At 41.0% G+C, this 24,140-nt stretch overlaps 2 protein-coding genes across 6 annotated transcripts in view; one reads left to right on the plus strand and one right to left on the minus strand.

Annotated features, from left to right (window-relative positions):
* Positions 1-1,785, minus strand: part of wwox (WW domain containing oxidoreductase) — a 143,329-nt gene extending 141,544 nt beyond the window's left edge. The window contains exons 1-2 of the mRNA XM_059334566.1: positions 1,451-1,785; positions 338-402 (exon numbers count right to left, since the gene is read on the minus strand). Of these exons, the coding sequence (XP_059190549.1) occupies positions 338-402; positions 1,451-1,557 (172 nt within the window). The 5' untranslated portion in view covers positions 1,558-1,785. The remainder of the gene's footprint in view (positions 1-337; positions 403-1,450) is intronic.
* Positions 1,786-3,973: 2,188 nt separating this feature from the next.
* Positions 3,974-24,024, plus strand: LOC131972965 (nuclear factor of activated T-cells 5-like). Of its 5 annotated transcripts, none has more exons than XR_009394533.1 (13): positions 3,974-4,308; positions 10,988-11,116; positions 13,499-14,129; positions 14,288-14,471; positions 15,336-15,526; positions 15,644-15,816; positions 16,016-16,150; positions 16,275-16,327; positions 16,437-16,569; positions 16,744-16,928; positions 17,020-19,324; positions 19,468-21,278; positions 21,393-24,024. XR_009394533.1 is itself a non-coding variant. In XM_059334794.1 (13 exons), the coding sequence occupies exons 1-12, from the start codon at positions 4,236-4,238 to the stop codon at positions 19,872-19,874; spliced, it is 4,599 nt and encodes a 1,532-aa protein (XP_059190777.1). In that variant the 5' UTR covers positions 3,974-4,235; the 3' UTR covers positions 19,875-19,906; positions 21,182-24,024. The 5 variants fall into 5 exon arrangements, 4 of the variants coding, with proteins under 4 accessions (XP_059190777.1, XP_059190776.1, XP_059190778.1 ...); XM_059334794.1 differs by having other exon boundaries at positions 19,468-19,906; positions 21,182-24,024; XM_059334793.1 differs by having other exon boundaries at positions 19,468-24,024.
* The last annotated feature ends 116 nt before the right edge of the window (positions 24,025-24,140 follow it).

Genomic DNA, 24,140 nt, shown 5'->3' on the forward strand with positions numbered 1-24,140 from the left:
TTAGCGCTTTTCTAGTCGCTTTGCGAACACTAAAAGTGCTTTACACTACAGACTACTGACAGTCATTCACCCGGTCACACACACATTCATACTGGTGGCCGAGGCTTCCCTAAATGCCACCATTGGGAATTAATTCACACACCGATGAACGCAGCATCGGGAGCAATTTGGGGGTCAGTATCTTGCCCAAGGATACTTTGACATGTAGGCTGCCATGGTCAGGGGACGAACCAACAAGCTTCCGATCAGTGAGCGATCCCTCTACCAACTGAGCTACAGCCACCGCAAATACACCCAAATACATGCAAGACCCTGAAAAACTAGTGAAACAACAAACCTCCAGCACAACGCTTTTTCTTTCCTGTCTTTGGGTGTTCCCACTGTGTCTTCATCTCATCATGGCTGTCGGTACACAGAGACAAAACCAACATTAGAAAATGTTACTTTTACTTAATGTATTAATTTATTTATCTATATACTGGGGCCAGGCCTGACGTCAGGGGGAGGCATTGAGTAAAGATGATCACAGCCCAAGACCCAGTGGAAGGCAATGCAAAGGTCTATGGTGCAGGAATCAGTGCAGATGAGGGGCCCAATTTTGAAAATTTAATTTCCCCTATCCATGTCATATAATGGCTGGTCTGGGGACATGTGATGTGATGTCAATGTAACATATTTAGAAATCTCTTGGTTGGAAAAAGTACGTTAGAATAAACAAACAAGCAAGAAAAAATGCAGAACAAAACACTTAACTACGAAGAATATAGAATATGCAAACAATCTAGTTAAAGCTGTAATAGAAAAGACACAATAACAGCAGATGAGACTAAATCTTGCAATTCAAGCAAATATTAAGACAAATGTCACATAGACAAATTCATATAAGAAAACTAAACAAAGTAAAACAATAATGGACAAGACATACCAGGTCATTCAAACAAACTTCAAATATGTCTAATATATCAGTGGCATACATTAGTGTAAAGAGCAAGATCAAACAAAGACATTTGCTGTCTTCTTCCTATGTCACCACGAGCAACCTAGTTTACTGTTAAATCACTGATGAGGGTCTCAGGGTTTTAAATTTAAAGAGTCAGTCATACATTAGGTTGTGACTGACACTTCAAAACCTCTGAGCTACAATACTAATGCAACTACACTATGACTCGTATTTCCAGGGTTAAAGTCTTATTAAGACATTTCACCTTAAATATCATTCTAGCATTAATTCCCACAAAACCTTTCGTGGCGTGAGCCCTGCAGACTTTATTATCCATGCTATTAACTAAAGATATCAGAGTCTATCCAAACTGGTGCAGCTAGCAACCTGTGTTAGCCGCAGACTGATGACACCGATATAATCCGTTGGTTGGTAGTGAACGGTGCTAAAGCTAAACTCCTAAATACAGACACATTGGTGTAGACAGATAAAATTAGGGGTTCCACTCACTTTGCATAGTAGACCCAACCATCTTTCGTAGATCTTTCTTCCCATCCAGGAGGTAACTCATCCTCACTGTCTGTGTCGTCCATACCGGCGTATTTTAGAGCTGCCATAACTCACGTTTTTGTTTTTTGGACGAATATGACGGCGCTATAAACACAAAACCTGCGAGAAATTATCTGGTCTGAAGAAATTAATTCAACTGTCAGAGTATTAACAGCACAGCGTTTCCTGGCACTTCCGCAACAACACAGTGACGCAAACCGAAATGCCTTTTGGGAAATTGAGGCTGTAGAAAGGTGCTGCTGTTTCTACAATGAAGTCAATATTGTCCTTTTTTCAGTATTTCGTTGCTATTTAAAATATAGTATCGTATTAATATCAACCGAAGAAGTCAAAATACAATCAAGCATGTCTATATCTTTATGCATTATAGCCTATTTTAATGTTTAAAGTGAACAGGACAGCACCCTAGGCACTCTAAAGCCCTAAACCCAGGAGAACAACCCACTGGTTTGTATTTTTATCTTTATTTCCTACACAGTTTGATGACTGACTGTATGATCTGCCACGAGCCTTATTCTCCAGTTGCTCATTAGCTCTTGTGTAGGCTATACAAAGGCAGCAAATTATGCCCCTCTTTTTCATGCGACTTTACCTGTCTGTTAACCAGTTTGGTCACCTGTTGGACTGCCTTGTCTGTCTGCTGAGTCAATTATCAGGGAACAGGGCAGCTGTGTAAATGAAAAAGATGAATTAATTAAATGATGTTATCAATTACTATGTATTGATTAACTATTATTATTATTATTATTATCAAAATAATTTCATACATTTGAAATTGGTAATCTAAATCTATGACTGTCAATGAGTAGTATAGAAGAAAAGGGAAGATTATTAACTTCCCCATTAGCCACTGGTCTCTTTTCTGTGTACTTTTAGTAGTAACCACTTTTCAAACATTATGTTCATTGGCCTTTCTCATAGAATATATATTGAGATGTAACAACAGAAAAAGCACAGGTGGAATCAATAAAATACAGGATGGCTGAATTCAATTTAGCTGCTTTTGTCATGGGAAACTTCAGAATAAACCTTTGTTAATGTTATCATTAATCATATATGATTCTTTCTATGTATACAATGCATGACAATTCATACAAACATTTCTTATAAATATTTGTATTTTGTATATTTTATAGATAAAGTGTTTCTCTTTGTGTCTTTGCGATCAAGATTTCCATAAATTACCGCTTGAAGAAAGATTAAAATGCTTTGCATTTAATTTAATTTAATTTAATTTAGCTCAATGTGTTTCTCTACTGATGTTGGACCTGCTATTTATAATACCTTACCAAAGAAGGTGATAGCCATTACAGCTGGCATTTGGCATCACACACTTTTGAAGTTTAGTTTGGCTGTGAAGCAGAAACTTGTAGCAGGGAGGTCCATACACAAAGAAGCTTTATCCAATCTCTGCTTTGTAGCTTGCCACTCTCCTCTCTTACATATTATAAAGAGTAGCAGCATTGTCATGTACTCAGAGAGAAGCTGCTTTGCACAGTTGGCTACTTTTTCCGTTCCACTTGTGCCACTCCTGTTTACTAGTGTAGTGATTCCACTACAGCTTTAAGCAGTTGCTGTTTTACTCTGAAGGGCAGAGAGAGTTCTCTCTATTCTGGCTATTTCATGACCAAGGAACTTTGAAATATGAGACACTTTATTGTGCTGAGTTTGAAGAATCCGCTGACACTTGTTCAACCAGGCACCTTATTTAGCATAATCAACTGCAAATATGCTTACTTTCACTTTCTTCACTGCAAACAGACTCAGAGGGTTTCTTCAGCTCTAGTTACCTTTCAAAGAAGGTATAAGCATCCCCTTGCATACCTTGCTTAAAATGTGGGGAAGAGGTCAAGTTGCTGATGCACTAAAGCATGACAATCTTGATGCTCTATAGCTTTCTTGGTGGTACAGTTACAAGAAGTAAGATGTAAGTATATATATATATATATATATATATATATATATATATATATATATATAAACAAACAAATACACTGTGGATCAGTGTACTTTTGCTGCGGTTTATTTTTTTTTTATTTTTTATTTTTTTTAAATATGGGGCCAGCAAGGCCACCCTCCCTGAGGCCACCAGTGCTGTAGATAGACCTACCTACAGTACAGATGTAGGTTATTTTATCAATCTCTCATTGGGAAAATTCAAGTTCAGGATATTCGGGAAATCTTTGTTTACCCATAATAACTAACAACAGAAATATTCTTTAAGAAGATACCTGTTTTGATGTGTCACAATCGGTCCATCTACATGGGGTGAAAATTGTATGAATTAGATGTATGTGATCCACAATGATAAGAACAAGCCATGCAATGTAATGGCATTACTTTCCTCTATGACGGCTCACTGTATCCTCAGCCCGGCCACAGCGCATGCCCCTGGGCAGTAGAAGGGGGCGGGACTAGGAGGTGGGCCGACCAACTGTAGGCAAGTGTGTATGTGCGTGTTTGTATGTGTGTGTATGTGTGTTCGTCTCAACGTAGCACGAAATGTGTCTCCTCTCAGCAAAGACACACACACTAACGGGAGACGTTCTAGTTAACGGTTTTTGATACTGAAAGTTTTGCTTTTGTCGCCTTAAGATTGTTTCGATGTTATACTCTGTATATTAAAACATTCCGCTTGCAAAACGCAATATTTATTGGCCAAGAGCTGCCGACTTGGTTTCTACTAAAGAGTGTCCGCTTCCCCTCCCCTCGATGAAGCGCTGCGATGCCCTCTGATTTTATATCCCTCCTTAGCTCGGATATCGACCTCAATTCTCCCAAATCTCTATACTCAAAAGGTAAGATTTTTACTAAATAAAGCTTACTGTGAAGACACTAACCCGCTGTCCTGGTTTGATCGGAAGTAATATGTTTGCCTTGATGGCTCATGTTAAGCTGCTAGCTAGCAGTAGTTAGCTTCTTTTCTGCTGTTAGCCAGCCTAGCTAGCTTAGTTAGTTAGCTGCATTTGGCTTGTGCACTGACGAGTACCTGGTGGATAGCTGTCCATGTGACATGCTTGGGCGACCATGATACGCTCGGTTGCTCGTCTAATTATAACGAGGATAAGTGAGATAATATCGATGTGATTCATGTCATTATTTAGTGGCTAAGTTAGCAGTATGTTAGGTTCATACTATTAGCTTGCCACAGCTACGTGAGGTCGCCTTCCAGTCACCACATTGTTCAGTGGTTTAACGTCCTAAAGTGGGATTCTTCAGAGGTGTGTTTGTGTATGCATGTTTATAATGCAAGAGAAGGGCGAACTGTAGTACATGCGTATTGTTTTGTGTATTGTTTATTTATTTTGCTGGGTGACAGTCCCTCTGTTGTTTTGGTTTATGGGTGGATTTGAGCCAGAGTTTTCCTCCTCGCATTCTCTGGTTTCACAGAAAGAATGTAGTTACTGGCACATGAAAGCTCAGGGCATGGTAGCTCCCTGTCAGGATGGGGGGTGGTGCCACTGGGGCTAGTAGTTCCGACATTTAATATGAAAGACACCTTGGACACGTGTCAGCCAACTGTTATTATAAGGAGGGTGTTGCTACATCAATAAGGAAATAGACCGTTAACTTTTGTTTTGGTCCGGTGAATACGTGGATATATACTGGATTTCAACAGCACTTTGTCTGCAGATGAATGCCTTCCCTAAAAACAAATGTATCAACTTAATGTGTCAGAAAACTGTCTGTGAATCTGCTGCTCAACACAAGCACGAGCATGCCTTGTGTGTTGTGTTGTTGAGCACTACTGTTAAAGTGGCAACCTGAGAGGCATGGAGTTATGCATTTAGATAGGTGGACAGCAGGATTTCCGGTGTTATTTTTTATCACCTGGTCTTAGATGTCCTCCGCATATTGATGGTTAAAAGACAAGCATTTATACCCAATACAATCTTTACCTGCTTGCTGTTGGGCCTGCTGTTCTAACATCTGTCTGACTGCTATGTTTAGGGTGCTCATGAGCTAGCAGAAAGCACTGCTATGTGACCCTGAAATGCTCAGTTGAGCCTGCCATATGGTCACACTGTATCACATGGTGACTGTTTATTTATATCTCAGCAATTGGGTGTGTGCTTGTGTTGGGGTCAAGGTAGCAGACATGGTCATCAATGATCTAGTGGGAGACCTCATGTATATCAGACTGTAAGTGAAAGAAAGGACAGCTGGCCTACTTGACTTTTGGCCTGCCAGTGCACTGTACATTGCACTGTTTAGCTGGTCACATTTTAGCTCATAATGAGGCAAATGTGAAGCCTCAATAGTAACCTGAACCTTGATCTCTATTAATTGGAAAATAAATAACAATAGTTATAATATAATAGATATTTTATTGCCAGGTCTTTTAGCAGAGACACAGACGAACCATTTAGTGGATAACTGAAACAAATGGTACTGATTTTATGTGTCAATGTCAAGCACAAAGGAGCTCATTTTGATAGTATAGTTCTTTAAATATACATTAAAATATCAGGATACTATCAACCCCCAAACACACGTAAACATTTAGTTTGGTTTTATTCAAAGTGTTAGGTTTTATTTTCAAGGGATTCTAAATGTTTCTCAATTATTATACTTTTCTCTGCTGTATGGACACATTCGCTGTGGCACAATTATTGATATCCATCCTTAAAAGGAAGTCTGGTTTATTTCACTTGCACACTTTATTACCATAGCACAACTAGAAATTAGGGCTTGCATGATGATTTATATTGTCAAATTAGTATTATAATGTCTATTTTTGAAATGAGTTCAAAAGTAATGTGATTTTTGTGCTTTTATATAATGTAATCCTGTTGCCCTTTCAAGTGTTGTTACTTACATGAATAGAAAATCCAAAAAGATGATTTAGTCTAATTCAGTGGGGGGAAATCTTACATCAACTTATCAGTGTGAGAAACTTGAGCTGTAGTGGCGATGTGTGTGCGATTAGATTCCATTGTGTGAGACTAATGTGCTCATGTACTTCAGCTCAGTATGGATTTGGAATGACCATAGAAAAATAATATAGTGTACTATAAGAACAAACCATTTGTGGTTTGTCATTTGTTTCTGTACATTAAGAGAACAACGCTGCAGATATGAGAACTCATCATGTTAAAGATGAAGTTTATTCTTGTTCTGTTTGATTTTTATTTCATTGTGCCTGAACTCAATGCATTCATATCAATGCATGCATACATTTGGCTCCATTTACTGTGAGTCACCTGAGACACATGAGAAGAAATGAAAGTGTCCCATGATATAATCCTTTAAAAGAATGCTTCCTCATTACTTTTGTTGACACATCCCTGTCTATTTGTTTATTCACTGTTAACTGTTTATTCACTCTTAGCACAGTGGGTAAAAGGGACAGTTCACCCAAAATATATTTTTCCTTTTACTTGACCAAGTTACTCAAGATAATCCACAGACCTTGTTGTGAGCAATTTCATATAGGAACTTTTTTCTTTCACCAAACTACACCCGCCAACTGTATCACTGTGCAGAAGGAGGCATGCATCTACTCATGATCAAGAGGCTTGTGCTCATGACCAGATGTAAACAATAATGGCTTCCTCCTCAGCTGAGCTGTATACGTGTAGTAATGTGGTTGGTGGATGTAGTTCGGTAGAAATAGAAAAATTCTCCATGAAGCTGCTCACCATTAGGTCTGGATTATTTTGAGTAATTTGATCATAAATTCTGGAGTAAGTAAGTAATTAATTGCTGATAAAATTTTCAAATGCACATATATTTGTTGCGCTTTGAGCAAAACTATCCAGATTGATAATTAGCACTACAGGTAAATGGTAAAATATGTATTATTGATTTTTGGTTTAAATGGGTCGACTATCACAAAGCTTGTGGTTTAGAAAAGTCTAAATACATATGGCATGCATTACTGCATCTTTTATGGTAATGTGAAAGAGATGTCTATAGTAGTAATTGGGTTATATCTTAAGCTGGAACCACTGATCTGGTTTATTCATCTGATCTACACAAACGGGCCCACAGAGAAAAAAATAGCATCCAGCCATTCATTGCCAGTATAATTCGGTTTCAAGGTAAACAAAGATGGTGTAAATCGCCAAAAATGGCATTTTTTTGTGGTTAGAGTGGAGTGAGTAGATCTTTTGTCTGCACTCTGGCTTGAGCATATCGTTACGAGTTCAAGAGTGCAATTAAAGGAGCCATTATTGGGCACTGAAACACATTCTTGGTCTGCATATTTTTTTCATTTTCAACAAAAACATAGCCTTCATGTATTGTCTATTCATCTGTCATCCCCGATCTTAGCTCAAGCCAGCTGCAAAGAATAAAAATGGACTGGTGACCTTGCCATTTGGCAAAAACTTTAAGGCATGTGTAATGTGAGCAGTGCATAACTTTGAGATGAGGTAATTTAATTGTTCTAAGTGTAGGTTTAACTCAGTCCGCCCCCTGACTGGCCAGTGTGTTGCAGCCTACTTTTTTGGGCATACTCACACAAGCTTGTAGAGCTTCGTACATTAACTTGTACACATGTCCTCTGACTCCTATAAAAGCAAGTGGAGACCAACACCAAAGCCCCCAAACAACAGTTCTACTTAATTAATCTTTTTAACTGTGGTTTATGAGTCAAGACTAGCATATTTTTTCTTGTAAAGAAAGTCTTTCTTAGGATTTCCTCTTTCAATCAAACCATTTGATTAAGATCTGAATACTGTTCACAGTAAATCCGTTTCTCTAGTATCTACAAGTCATATAATGTTTGATCTGTACAGGAAGGATGTGTGGTAGCCCAGAGGAAGCATCTTAATCTTTCCACAAAATAAGAAAAGGAAATTGAACAAACTAATGTTACATTTTTTCATTTTAAAAGTTTCATTTTAAGTTTTTAATGTGATATGATGATAGAGTGGAATATCAAAAACCGCATAGGAGGGATGTCCTGGTGGCTCACTGGTAGAGCGCTTACCTCTAAGGCTGAGTCCTTGATGCAGTGGACCCGGGTTCAAATCCGGCCCGAGGTCCCTTTGCTGCGTGTCCTTCCCTCTGTGTCTCCTTCTATTCTCTTTGTCACTATCAAATAAAGCATTAACATTTCAAAAGAAAGTATATTTGTTTTTGGAAAGTATGTTATCAAAAATACTGTTATTATTGTGTTGGTGTCAGTATAAATCCTTATGAAGAGTTGATTATTTTTCTTTATTTTCCCACCACAACAAGTCATGCCATAGTGTATATGCAAACACTGTTTTGCATACTGTTGCCTCCCTGGGCAGTCTGACACATGAGTGAATTCAAAACACTGAATGAAACTCAGACTGTGCATTTACATACACAAATAACAACTTTGTGCTTATCTATGATTATCACCCTTTGTGTCAGATAATTAGCCTAAATATTAAATGTAACTTTTAGTGAACAACTGCACATGTAAATACATATACTCTGTCGTGCCAATGGGGTTGACACTATAACATCTTTGAGCAGGCTTTCCATCAATGGGATTTCTAAGAATGTTTTCAACAAACTCAAACTATGAGGTAAACATTTGGGGTAGGTCCTAATTACAGGGAGGAATTGTGTGTTAGCAGAAACTGTTGGTTTAATGAAAATAAAATCCCAGTTGTAAGTTTCTGTGCTTGTGCTGCTTTGCTCTGTGATCTGCAAGCAGTCAGGGAGTGGGAGTGACTTTTCCCCTATTCAGCCTAGCACAGTGACATAGTTTAGCCCAGCATTGACTCATTTGGGTCCTTCCTCCCCCAGCCTGGTTCTGAAGATTCTCAGTGTACAGACATTTCTGTTATTTTTTTTATGTAATTTGTTTTTTGGTGGAAATATGTACACAGTAGCCCGTTTCAGCAGGGTGTGTGAGTGTGTGAATGTTGATGGTGTTTGCTCATATATGAGTGCTCTTCCCATATGAATGGGCTTCAGGCAGGTTAAACATGCACTCAGTAGACTTGCATCATACACACATCTCCTGTGTGAAAGTGGTATTAGTCAAGACTGAGGTCATGTCGGGTTGCCGGTCAATCTCTAATGCATCCATGCACAAAGACGCCCTCTCTTCACATCATGAACAAAGCACAACAGACACAGATGAAGGGTTATTGTGAAGATCATGCACACACTTTGCTAATTGCTTAAAGGTCACATTAAAGTTCATTATATGGGCAATAGTCCAAGACACAGGTTTAAAGAGATCTCTTGTTTGGTATTCTATTCTTAAAGTAGTACATATACTGTCATGGTGTGACTGGTTTAAATGGATGGCTCACTCAAACAATATAGTTATTCACATCTACAGATGTCATGTGAACAGTTTTACTGGTTTTACTTTTTTCCCTGCACAGGACTACTGTTCACAGCAAGTATCTGAATTACCACAACTCTTTTATTTAGAGAGAAACATTTCTGTTTTATACCAATGCAATTTTTGGCTCCTGGAGCACCACAACGCTAATGCCATTCAGCTCTGCTGTAGAGGGATTTGATGCAGGATCAATCTCCAAGCCCTCCAGAAGATTTATTGCATTTTTGAGGGCACTTCTTTAAAGACAGATTAGCTATGGCTAAGCTAAGGTGCATGGATCTAGCCTCCATCTCAGTGCTTTGAGTTCGGCCTGTGTATGTATGAACTAGAGTGCTGTGTAGCTCTTTGTGTGAACTGTGGTGACTTTGTGTTGTCGCTCCCTTAACAGCATCGTTGACGTCACAGAAGTGCGATCTCATGTGTCTTGTCAGTTTAACCATTCTGCTGGTGCTAAGTCATAGCTGAGTATCAGATGACTACTACACATGCTGGAGGCCGCCAATGCACAGCTGAAATATCCATGTCAGGGTGTTGATGAGACCCTGTTCCTTAGCAACCCAACTACCTAATCGTGTTTATTCGTCATCAAATGCAGTTTGTTCCAGTAAAGCTGCAGTGGTTGGTTATAGTCTACTGGGAATCTTAACATCAAATATCAAGGAATGTCTCTGTGGGTCTTATTACACTAAACCCCATGGGAGGCAAATTTAGTTTATCATAAGATAGCCTGTATTGTATTAGTGTTGACAGCAATTTTTTTGATATACATGGGGAAAATTATGATCATAAGACCCAGATTTGCTTTCAGTCTGATTCTAGGAATGCTTCCACTTTTGAAAAGGAAACAGCGAAACAATAACAAGCCTGAGTGAGATACAGTAGTAGTTTTGTTGTAACCTCCAGGACTGCATTAGAACAAATAAAAAGAGAAGTTAGGTCTTTTTAGATTTAGGAGTCTAGTTGTCATTAGTGCCGCTGCTTTTTATGGCAATGCTGCACTAGCTTCAGTTTTTTGGCCGATGAAGTTCAGTAATTTTACCATAAGAGTTCAGCGGCTCCGCAGATTTAAGACTGAATATTTCCACTTGTAAAGAGTGGACAACCTTTTTGGGTTATTTGGGTCCTATAATGAACAATATTCTGATTCCTGTTTTTTTTAACTTAATGTATCTTCTCTTGTTCCTCCTTTGTGACAGAGTCGGTATATGACCTCCTCCCCAAAGAGCTCCAGCTCCAGCCGTCGTCCACCCAGACAGACCCACCCACCATGAGCCAGAAGAGTGGGGGAGAGGCGGGACCTCCCCCCTCTGCCGCCTTGGCCTCAGGTGAGCTACCTGCTCAGCCCATAAAAACCATGATCTGGGATCAGTTTCCCCCTGCCAAACTATTCTCCAAGACAGTAGGGGTGAAAAAACCCATATGGCCTTGTATCTGTCTGGGGGCAACTTCACCCTTTCACCAGTTTCTGAGACAATATTTGTGACTGTTTGAGATTATATGAGCTAGTATAGTATTTCTTTTTCAGCTAAGGTATTTTAATACTACTGGTATAACAAGGCACAGTCATATTAGATTTCACATAGGTATGTCAGCTGGTTCCATGAGGCTTTGGTGGTACCAACTGGGGGCTGGGGGCAGATTGTTAAGCTGATGGACAGTTGGACTAAAAGTGTATTTGAATATAATTTAGGACTGACAATTTTCCATTATAAAGCTGAATTAAAGGAACCACCAATTACTAATTATTTGTTGTGTCAATATTTGGGCTAGTGCTGTCTGTTGGCTTATTTGACATGTTGGTGTTAGGTGACCCTGTCAGGGTTTATTTTCTTATATTCCTAGCAGCACCATCAGAAGAGGCTTTGCTTACCTTGACTCTGTGTTGAGGCTTTGATATTCACCCAAACTGCAACTGCAAAAAGTCACTTTATTAAAGTGACGATAAATTTTAAAATGGCTGAATATAGTTTTAGTCCAGCTTCTAAACTAACTAAGCCATACCTTGCTAGTGGCAGAGACTATCATTTAAGAATCCCAACGGCTTCTATGTAATGAAAGTCACACACAGTCCTCTTTTCCTAGAAAGCTTTGCTCTAAATAACAGCTCCAAGAACTGGCGAGTTGACATTCACAGCATGCTAACATAGCTTGTCCTTTCTCATTTCACTCATGTTTTTCAGCAGCACTTTCCCCTGTGATGCCTGTGCTTAATGCTTTCTTTTCACTCTGCTTTTAGGCAGTTAAAAATATATTCAGGTGGTCCAGCTTTAGAGGTGCAGCAAAACCTAATGCAGCATAACCAGTACTGCTGATCCAGATAGCGTTTTTTGGCTTAAGCAGTCATCTCAGACATTTCTCATGATGACATAACATCTTGTTCCAGAGTCTCTGTGTTAGCACTTTTGATAAAGCACATCTCTCCGAAGGTGTCAGTAAAGCTTTAAGTTTTGTTTTTAAATATTTAATGAGTGCCTAAAACAGAAACAGCCTCTGCTCATTTGTCATTCACACACTCTATTACTCATACAACAGTAGGTCACTGGATAACTTATTCAGGTCTCAAACTGTTTGAGCTTTGCAGCTAAATGATTAATCTACTCACTAACTGTGTTTCAAATATAGCTGACATTGTAAGTAATTATAAAGGTTCTGTCTCTTTATGAAACAGTGAAGTTGCCCCAAGCAATTGTCTGTCTTTTTTTAATCATTTAGCAAACCAAAAGAAAATGGTCTGATCTTGGATCATGGTTCAGGGCAGCCGACACCAGCTAAAACTCTGAAGGATGCTAGTCTTGAGTTTCATTTAGAGAGCAAACTAACTGGTCAACAGTGTCGGAGATAGCGCTTTTGTTAACGCTACCTTTTAACTATCCTGTCTGACCCAGCTGGTCCTAAGCAGTGCTGATCAAAAGCATGACTACTGTTATGTCCGTCAGATCATCATTAACCAAATAAACGTGCTTCAAAATGTCTATAAATGACCAACTTCAAAAGTTACTCCTTCAGTTTATAACTCATCCAATTTACTGATTGACAGAAGTTGAATCTTGAATGATCAGCTCTCTTGTTGCTCATTGGCTGTCTCGTTTTTATTGCAGGAAGTTCCCTCTGAGGCAGGGAGTGTCTGCATATAAAATGGTCTGCAGTTCACTGCTCCATAGGTCAGAGGCTTGTTTATTCTGTCTCCATGGCTACGCTCAGTCCCAACCAAATCTTCCAATTGGCATGCGCAAACTACTGTTTACTACTGAATGCACATTGCACAAACTGTACTGTAACCCCTTGCAAATTTAATTTGGCTCCACATTACCAGCTTGCAAATTTGGCTGTACAAGAAAGTTTGACCAGATTTTGTTATGTTTCTTTCTGGCAATGTGTATGTAACAATTTGTAGCTTGCTTTTGTTTTTGTAAACAAAGCATGTCAGTTTTGTCACATTGAATTTAATTGAGAAAGGTTTTGTAGGAATCAAAACATGTGGGACCTATAGTACCCTTCTCAACTTTAACTTCAGAATATTTGATCAATGCTTGACAGCTCTCGCATGCACAGTGAGAGCATTTAACCCACAACAGACTGTTGAAATTAGAGTTGGGAAGAGGGGAAATCAATACAAATCATGCACAAATTCAGCTGCTTGAATGGGACTGCTAGCCTGCATTGTGCTGATCATCTGTACTAACTCCTTTATCTGTATACTACTACAGATGCCACCTCTTCCACCTCCAGCCCCTCTGCTTCTTCCTCCCTGGCAATGGGAGTCCCATCCACTGGCTCCTCTACCTCGTCCTCAGACCATCTCAAAGTTCCCCAGCATCTCCACTCCACAGGAGGGGATGGAGCTGGAGCTTCAGAGATTCAAGGTATGGAGGGTGCCGTATCTGCCCCCAGCAGAGGCAACAGTGGAGCAAACACAGCAACAGGAGAGGTAGGGTCAGGAGTGATGTCAGGGCTAGGAGTCCAGCAGCCTCAGAACACACCATCGAAATGGAGGCCTGTGTTGAGCATATCCCCGCCCCCTGAGGACCTATTTGACGACAGCCAGATGTCTTGCCAAGAGGAGCCTGCCGCATCTGGTCCAACAGGTCCAGACTCGGAGCATAGCAGCAGCATGTGGGCTGATGACTCCGTCTCCAACTTCAGCTTGATCAGCTCCACGTCCTACAACGACAACACAGAGGTGCCACGCAAGTCTAGAAAGCGCACCCCTCGCCAGCGACCTGGGCCAAAGCCAGCTCCTCCAGAGGACAGCATGGATGTGTTTGACGCTGACAGTGCCAAGGCCCCTCACTTTGTCCTATCACAGCTGGGCACAGACAAAACCAGTCCCATAGCCAGGTGGGGTGACCCTTGTCTTGTCTTTCAGCGTTTTAACTCAGAGTACTTCAGTGCCTCTGTAGGAATACATTAAATGTCATTCAGTTTTGTTTTGTCTGTTGTAATTGAATTTCTAGAAGTCATATTAATGTTATCATGTGATTTCTGTTGCCCCGCAGCTCTCTTGAGTCAGGAACCGCAGTAAAGGGTGGGTTATTGTCTACTCAGTTCCCCCAGAGGAGTGATGGGAAAGAGCTTAAGATCCTGGTGCAGCCAGAGACCCAGCACAGAGCTCGCTATCTGACGGAGGGCAGCAGAGGTTCTGTCAAAGACCGCACACAGCAAGGATTCCCCACTGTCAAGGTTTGACAAAGAAAGCCACCGGCTGCTTCTTGACACAGGAAAAATATTAACACCCAAGTTGGAAGTGACTGAATAAGGCCAAAAATACACAGGACACGGAGTGTGGAGTGCTGTGCACCACAGGGAAATGCTTATACCAGTTCAGACACATCAGAAGTATTCACTCTCTAACCAGAACCCATCAGCACATTTGTGTTTCGAGCTTTATTTTACAATGTGTTGCCAGCTGTATTGTGCTTTGTACCTTTTTTTTGACAAATCAACACCAAACGCATAGTAAATATTTAAAAACTAGATCATCCTATAGTAACTTGGCCTGTTCCTGATAAATCTTGAAGTGAAGGAATAGCGTCTGCCCTGTATTCATCAGTGGGGCACTTAACCCTCGAGTGCTCCGCTGGGGCTGCTTAGTGGCCAGCAGATAAAACTGCGGCTGGGCAGCTTCCCCGCTGTTATTGTGTGTAAAGTATGAAGCACTCAACAAAACAACCCTGAATTTCATCAGTTTACATGTATGATAAAAATGGTACAGACGCTCAAAAGTTAAAAACAAAATGAATGTTCTTCTTTTGTGATATAATTGCATATCTCCCATATGAAGTGAATTTTCCTTTTTTTCTGGCTGGAAAAAAAGATGAGCTCTGACTTTCTGTCAAGCATCCACACAGTACATTGCATTATTTAGTATGCATGTTTTTTGTGCACATATGGATGCTTTAGTAAGTAAGCTTCACTCAATATGCATTTCACAATGACTCCATGTGCTGCTTTAGGTTTAAAACTCCTTTATTCATTAAGAGCAAGAGTCTATGAATTATTGATAGGGGTCAATTTACACACAATTTCATTTTTCTTTGTCCCCAGTTGGAAGGCGTGAATGAACCAGTTGTGCTGCAGGTATTTGTAGCGAATGATGCAGGCAGAGTGAAGCCTCACGGTTTCTACCAGGCATGCAGAGTGACAGGACGCAACACCACTGCCTGCAAGGAGGTGGACATTGAGGGCACCACTGTTATTGAGATCCCTCTGGAGCCCAGCAATGACATGACACTCGCGTAAGGGGTTATTCTTTTGTGCATAATTGAGTATCAGTTAATACTAACACACTGTTGATGATTAAGAAGTTCTTATTGTGCTTGTCATGTATTCCTCATGCTGTGGTGTTCCTACAGGGTGGACCGTGTAGGAATCTTGAAGCTGCGTAATGCAGATGTGGAGGCCCGTATTGGTGTGGCAGGGTCCAAGAAGAAAAGCACGCGTGCCAGGCTGGCCTTCAGAGTTAACATCCCCCAACCTGATGGATCAGCCCTTACTCTACAGGTCGCCTCTTCACCCATCCTCTGCAGTGAGTGGTTCAGGCACAATTTGAACTAAAAATTAAATTAAGTACATGATCTGAAGTGACAGAGGTAACAGCCACCACCAGGCTTCATGAGGCCAAATGTTGTGTTTCCAGTCTGGCTTTCATCGAGCCAGTCTTCTGGCAAACATTAGCCTAGATGTCATGTGAGTTTTGATTCTTTGATTCTTCCATTATTCCCCAGCCCAGCCAGCAGGAGTGCCAGAGATCCTGAAGAAGAGCCTTCACAGCGGCTCGGTGAAAGGAGGAGAGGAAGTGTTTATCATCGGAAAGAACTTCCTCAAAGGAACCAAAGTTATTTTTCAGGAGAATATTGCAGGTGCTATAGCTTGATGTTGCTACTGTTTTCCTGACTTGTATCTGACTATGTAATTTGTGTGGATGATGTGTCTGCATTTAAACCTCTGAATAGAACAATACAAATATTTTTGTTTTATCTGCAGATGATAATTCCTGGCAAGCAGAGGCAAAGATTGACATGGACCTTTTCCATCAGGTAAGTGCAGCTAAATTATATGTTTACTGTTTCTCCTAGAATTATATAAGCTGCTGTATCAAACCTGCCTGCATTCATTGATCATACACTTCCTTTTGGATCTTTCCAGAACCATTTGATAGTGACAGTCCCTCCTTTCCACAATCAGTCAGTCACTTCCCCCGTTTCTGTGGGAATCTTTGTGATGACCAATGCTGGTAAATCACATGATGCCCAGCCCTTCACCTACACTCCAGACTCAGGTACAGCCGCCAGCTCAAGCGTAAATAAAATGCCATACTGTGACCCTTTTATTATATGAGGAATTTCCAGATTTCATCAATTACTCACAGAAGCCTGAATCACAAAACATCATTATAGGTCCTTGGTCTTCTCACAGTCACAAAGCTATCCTGTGTTTCCACTCTCACCCACAGCTGATAACTCAAATGTCCGAACAGTAAAAACAGAGGGAGCCTCCCTGGTCAAGACATGTCTATTTGATGGCCAGATCAAATCTATATCATCTGAGCAAACTGACAGTTCTGCTCCACCTTCCAAACGGCAAGAGGACACACCAATGGAGGTGTCTAGCAATCCACCACCCACAGATGTCTTTAAGGTAAGACAGCATTCATCCGCAAGAAAGTGAAATCCAAATGTCTACTCCAGAATCAGTCAGTAATATTTTTGTTTTTCCTGTCTTTTCTTAGCCATCCCCTGATCCTCTTGTTGCGGTGCAGCAGACACTGGAGCTCAGCTCTAGTCCTCACCCAGGTGGAGAGTCCTTTCAGAGCCCACTGCCCCTGCAACCTGAAGATGTGGAGCTTCCCCAGGCGCCCTCTGTTTTCCCTAGCTTAGAGTCTCTCAGCACCATTCAAAAACAAGACATTGCCCCCACAACCTCTTTCCCAGTGCCAGGTGATACTACAATCCCCCCAGTGACGCCAGAGGTCCCTCAACAATTCCTCAGAGACCCTCAGGACAGCATACCTCCGGAGAGCTCCAATAATAGTGGAGGGGTTGTAGTTCTAGCCATGACCCAGATGGAAAAGTTACAGGCTGGAGGTAACACCACACTCCAGCAGGTGCTGGAGGCGGCTGTAGCCCAGCAGCAGCTGAACTCTGTGCTGTACAGTCCGACCCCTTCTGCAGACTCCCTTCAGCAGCACGTCCAGGAGAACATGAATAGCCTTCGATTGGGAACCACAGATAACTCACTATCGACACAGCAACAGATACAGATACAACAGCAACAGCAGTTGCAGCAGCAGCAACAGATACAACAGCAACAACAGATACAACAGCAACAACAGATGCAACAGCAACAACAGATGCAACAACAACAACAGATGCAGCAACAGCAACAGATGCAACAACAACAACAACAACAGATACAACAACAACAACAACAACAACATATACAACAGCAACAACAGATGCAGCAACAACAACAGATGCAGCAACAACAACAGATGCAGCAACAACAACAGATACAGCAACAGCAGATACAACAACAGCAACAACAACAAATACAACAGCAACAACAGCAACAAATACAGCAACAGTTTCAACAGCATCAACAACTGCAGCATCAACAGCAAATACTTGGTAACCTTCAGCAGCAGCAAGTTCTTGGCAACATGCAGATCCAACAACAACTTATATTGCAGCCACAAGAACAGCAGCAACTGCAGCAGCAGCAAATCATAGAGAATATTCAACAGCAACAGTTGCAACAAAATCAGCAACAGCAAGTCCTGAACAACATCCAACTTCAGGATCAGCAACAACAAAATCAAATACTTAGCAATTTACAACAACATCAGCTGCAACAACAGCAGCAGCAACAGCAGCAGCAAAATCAAGCGCTGAGCAACTTACAGCAGCAGCAACAATTGCAAGAGCAGCAGGTGTTGGAGAACTTGCAACAGCATCTTCAGGCTGAGTTGCTTCAGCCTCAGATCCACTCCTCCCCCCAGGTACAGCAGCCTGTGTCACTGCTTCAACAGGCTGGAGAGCTGCTCACCATTCAGACCAGCTTCCCAACCCAACCTCCATCTCACACATCTCCCCCACAACAGCTCTTTCAATCGCCCCGGCCGCTGGCTGAGACCCAGGGCTCCCAGCAGCAGGTCCAGGCTGCCCTGCTCCAGAATACGCTGACTGTTCTGACTAGTGGCAGTCTCAACTCAGAGCAGCAGCCTGCAGGGTCAACTCTATACTTGTCCCCAAACCCTCAGCCCCAACAACAGCAACTAGCATTCATCTCCTCCATGGAGACTTCTAACAGCCAACCCCAGTCAGTTGCAATGTTTCATAACCCACCCCAAACTCAGCTTTCCCAGATGCAGCAACAGAGCACTCCCATGGAGCAGCAGCAGTCTCCACAGCAGAACCAACAACAGCCACCACAGCTTCCAATGGGCCAGCAGGGCTCCATGTTCCAAAGCATCCCAAACCACTCACAGCCTAGCCCTGTCCCACAGAGCCAGCTTTCCCAGCCCCAGCAGACAGGCCTCCTCCTTTGCACCACAGATCTTAACCCCCAGGCTATCCCCCCAACTATTCTCTTCAGCACCCAGAACCAAGGCCCTTCCCCTATGGGGAGCATTAGCGTTGGAATCCCTCAGCCAGAGCCAGCAGAGCCCATGTCCTTCCAAGACCAGAGCTCCTCAGGCAGCAACTCGACATCCACCGAGAACCAACAGCAGAGCCTGTTCCAGGAACAGCAGCCAATGCAAGTGGGCCCAAGTTCCAGCAGCGTCCCGAGCAGTCAACCCGTGGAGCTGTTCCTCCCACAGACGTCTCTCTCCACCCTGCAGAACTCTATTGGCACACAGGAGCTGAACAACCAGGCTCCAGCCCCTGGCACAACCATCTTTGTGGTGCAGGGGGGTGTGAGTGTGGTAGCCAACCCTGGCCAGCAACCTCCGGAGCAGCTTTTCCAGACAACCGTTGGCGGCAATGTGGCTCCACAAGGACAGGCCAACCTGTTTGTGTTTGGCATCCAGAATGGTAAGATGATTTTGTTCTTTTCCACCTCTGAAGCACAGTAAATCCAACTTAAGTCATTGTGTTGAATTCTTGTGAATGCCACTGCTAATACATTTACCTACTGTTTGATTATGGTAGTTATTTCCATTTTCTCTTCCTCCCAGACTCGCCCCAGCTGCTCAATTCCTCTGGTCCTGCCCTGCCAGCTCAAGGCCAGCCCCAGACCACCAGTCACATGCAGCCTCTGCTGGACCAGCCCATGGCCCAAGCTGCCTCCACAATGCCGGCCACCATGCACAGCAGCTTACAGAACACCCTTCAGGCACAAATGCAGTCCAGTTTAGAGAACGCCATGCAGACCAGCCTGCAGAATGCAATGCAGACAAACACACAAACAGCTCTGCAGACCAGTTTGCAGGCAACCATAGAAACGAGCCTGCCAACTTCAATGCAGACCAATCTACAGACACAGCTACAAAGCAGCATACAGAATCAATTGCAGGCATCGATATCTGCATCGTCCAACATGGATAAAATTGAGGACCTACTGGAGAGCCTACAGAAGCAGTGATACATGTTTGGACTATGTGGGCACTAAGGAGAGCGAGTGATATGTAGCCGAGAGTTAAACATCCTTACACCGACAAACAGAACGATGGTGTGTGGTGTTTTGTGCCAATGCCACAAAAAATTTAAATATTTAAGAATTAAATGCCCCTTTTACCTAAAACCCAAATTATGAGCTCATGTTACTCCTTGTTTTTATGAAATATTTATAATTAATTATAGCCTTCATACATCCATTGTCCTTGAATCAAAGAATCCGCCTTTGTTATTACCCCTCTTGCAGGATCAGAGAGGCCTGTAATAACTGCTTTATCCATCAGTCTCAGAAATGCAGTGTTTTGTTGTCAGAGTGTTTTAATAATGTGAGCCTAAGAGATGATGATGATAAAAAACCTGCCAGGTTTGGTGGAAAAACTGGAAAGGGATGAAGAATGTCGGCGATAGGGAAACGGGGGAATAGTAATGTGATAGGGATGAGTCTGTAAGAGCAGTCAGAGTAGTTTGAACAGCAAACCATGGAGGGAATTATCAGATTGCACATGAGTGTCCAACATAGACTGAATGGCTGAATCTCATTTTCTGAGTGTGTAAACTCCAAGCCTTCACTTTACTACAATCTGAGAGGCTATGAGATGTGTTTTAGGACAGGTACAAATTTGGGGAGATTAACACTTAATTTAAACAATCGACATGGATAATATAAGATTTTTTTAATTAATTGAACCTTGTGTCTGCACATTTGACTAAAATCTACTCTAAGAGTAAAGACCATTAAATTTAGTACATTTGTAGAATGTTTGGCCTCCATCATATTTGCTGGCATGGCTGCAGTATGCATCTCAGCAGACTTGTATCAGGAGGGGGAGGGTTTAAATATTAATCAACATGTAAAAATTGAACTTTTGCCCAAATTAGTATAAATATATTGTGGTATTGCAGGGGATTAGCCCATGTGCGGAAGTAGGAGGGACTATTAAACACTTGCAAATGAGATTCACTCACCCTGGTGAATAATGTGACTTGGCCTTTTGTTTTGGCACCTCCCAGTCTTTTCATAGGTTAAGGCCTCATTACTGGGTTTGCAGAAGCTTTCTTGGTGAAATTTTAAGAAGCATTCAAATATGTAGTGTGTAATTTTTTTGTAGTTTTTTTTTTTTTTTTTTTTTTTTTTTAAGAAGTTGGTAACCGTTACCAATTCAATGTGGATAGAAAAAAACTTTCCACTTGTGAAAATGGAGTGTTGTGTGGTTTTATAAACATTTTATCTCAAGCACTTTATAACCTCTAGCTAATCCTTATATCCGTCCACAGCTCTCTACTGACCCAGCTGAATTTGTACTCGAAAGCGTCCAGTTAAAAAACAAGAAAAAAAAAGAGAGAAAAAAACACAGCAGTTGTCTTTGTAAAGGTAAATACATCTTAACCAAGCATTTTTACATTTTCTCATGTCTGAATATTTTTGAGGTCTATGACAACTTTGTATAGAATGTCTTCTCACTGTTGAATTCCTCTTTGTATTCAGTCTCAGTGGTCCAGTCAAGTCTGTCTAAACAAACAGCCATTCCCACAAAAGCATTGTCATTTTTCAGTGTTGGAGTGGTAAGTAGGCCTTTGTGTTTTACACACTGACAAAACACCCAAAATACTGATTCATTTAGTTTGTGCATTGAAATGAAGGAGTTTTCATCGTACTGCTATTTGTACTATTTACTGTTCAATCTGTCACTTGAGACTGTTTAACCTTGTGTTGTGTTAGATATTTAAGTTTTTGTCTCAGTGTTGGTACCGTGTGCAGGCCGGCGCCATGTGAAGTTGGCTTCCAGTACCCGTCCCTTGTGTTGTGAACAGGGGCTCACTGGTAAATGAAATCTCTGTTACATAGAGGCCGCCATTTTGATTCTATCTATGGTGCTATGTGCAGGAGTGATGGGCACTTCTGATGTGATGTTAGTACATAACAGTTTATACTTATATCAATTATAGCACTGACATTAATTGTTAGTTTTGAAGCAGAGTTGAGTCTAGAGAGCTGGCTGTTGTTGTGGGGTCAGACTGGAGTGCACCCAGGCATACCAAAGCTCCTGTTGTCAATTGTCGTCATTTTGTCTCATACTTGTCCTTGCAAACGCCCTCCATAATGTTTACTCATTTGTACTTACTCATTTAAATTATGCAGCTCTTCAGCATGTTGTTTTAAGTACAAGATTTATAAAAGATATGTAAAGGTACTTTGTTTCATGGATCAGTTAACCTCTCATTAACATTTCCACCAATTTGATACATTATTCTATTTTTTGATGCAAAATAACACTGCTGTACTTTCCATATCTACAAAAGTAGCCAATTTGGCATTATCAAAACGCCAATTTTTGAAAATAATTCAAATGATAGAATAGTACTGCTCACATATGCATTTGTTTACATTTTCATAGTCATACTATTTTGTCCTGCAGCTGTTAGTGATCCATTTTAAAGTAACTTATCTTTTTTAGAATTTTGTATCCATGTATCAAAATGTAGAGTATTTTTGTAAAACTAAAACTCTTTGGTTTATGCTCATAGCACAGAATATCATTGCTGGTGTGTTTTTCCTGAAATGAAGCGCAGGTTTATTTGGAAGTGTGTGACTGAAATTAGAATTGTAATTAAGTGGACATCAAGCAAATATGTTGGAACTTAATTCTACTGTTTTAACATTGACTTTACCCAACCTGTATAACATAATACATGGGCTAGGTTTTTCTTGTGTGTGTGTGTGTTTGTGTGAGTGTGTGTGTATGTTTTTTTTTTTTGTCATGCATCTCAAATGGCACTTTGACTCATCCATTAACTGTAGATCAGGTTAGAGCGCAGTAGTGATGTTTCCAAGCATTCCATTCCTCTTGGGGAGTTTAAGAGCACATGATGTTGCGGACAAATAGCGGAACAGTAATGCCTCTTAAAGCCATACCAACACAGAAAGCCAACCTGTGACTTCAGTTTCATGAATGTAAATTTTACCTCATGGTGTGGACATAGAGCTTGCTCTACATCTAACATCGGACCAATTACAGTTTTAGAGAACATATATTTTGAGGCAGAGAGGGTGGGTGGGGTGGCACCAACTGTCATTTGTATCACTGTACATTTGTCAGATTGTTTTGTCTTGGATTGTGGTGTATTTTCATGTTTTTCACGTCCAGTCGTTTCATTTTGAGCAATCCAGGATGCTCCGTCTGACTCTATGAATAGCCACTTCCACCTGAAAAAACCTTGTGAAACATTAGTTTAATGGTGGTGAAGATAGCACACAAATCTTTACAAAATATCAGTTTTGTCCTTCAGTCATGTAAATGAATATCCATGTATATTTAAATGTGAAATATACTGCAGGGGTATCTTGAATTTCAATTGTGATGCTTTCAACAGAACTTTGTGTGCCTTGATAACTTAACTGTTACTCTGCTGTGTTTACTGGTGTCCCTTTTGTGTCATTGCTATTTGGCTCCTTGTCCTTTTTATTCTCTAGGACTGTTGAACATCAGGACACTTTTCAGTGATTGATTTTTTATTTCTAAACACAAGCATAACCATAGCCCATACAGATATATTTTAGTTTTAACATTTTCTTTTCAGAGATCCATTGCAGGATATCAGAGTGAGTACTCTCAACATAATATTGTGCAGCTTCACCAGTGAATTGTCAACTTGTTTGTTACTTTCTGTTGAAAAGGTTTTTCATGCCTCATGAGATTTGTACATGTGAGGTAAAAGGGACGAGACAGTGGAGATTGTTTTATGGAGAGCTTTCTTGTGTTGATGTGCTTGTCAACATTACTATTGTTGCTGTGAAATGCTTGATCAAAAGGAGCAACCATGATAAATTAACTGTTAATTGCCAATAGTGTGAGCTGTATCTTGTGTGTAATCAGTTTGCTCACTTTTCCTAGTTCGCTTTCTATTTCACATTCTCCAACAGTTCTGTTGTATCCGTTCTGTGTAGCTTGAGCTTTAGTATCTAGCCTTAAGACCCTGCAGTCAGGATAAAGGTCAACCCCAGTGTGTTATCATACATCTGAACTATTATTAACATGTACTTTGCCTTGGTCTGGACATTTGTATACTCTTCTGTTTATATCTGTAATCCTGCTGCTACATTAAATGAATTAATAAAATTTTAAACGTCTTGATTTGCTCTCTCCCCTCCCCCCCAAGTTGTTGCACTAATTATAAAAAGCTGAAGTATTTTAAAGTAAATATTGCACGTTAGTAAAGTTGAACATTGCACAAC

The sequence above is a fragment of the Centropristis striata genome, chromosome 6 (genome assembly GCF_030273125.1).
Source record: "Centropristis striata isolate RG_2023a ecotype Rhode Island chromosome 6, C.striata_1.0, whole genome shotgun sequence".
Taxonomy (NCBI): domain Eukaryota; kingdom Metazoa; phylum Chordata; class Actinopteri; order Perciformes; family Serranidae; genus Centropristis; species Centropristis striata.

What these genes read in the sequence shown, in the direction of transcription:
- LOC131972965 (XM_059334793.1), top strand. Translation starts at nt 4,236, where the DNA reads ATGCCCTCTGATTTTATATCCCTCCTTAGCTCGGATATCGACCTCAAT. An exon ending in CAAATCTCTATACTCAAAAG is followed by an intron (nt 4,309 to 10,987) that starts GTAAGATTTTTA and finishes CCTTTGTGACAG; the next exon opens with AGTCGGTATATGACCTCCTC. An exon ending in CTCTGCCGCCTTGGCCTCAG is followed by an intron (nt 11,117 to 13,498) that starts GTGAGCTACCTG and finishes ATACTACTACAG; the next exon opens with ATGCCACCTCTTCCACCTCC.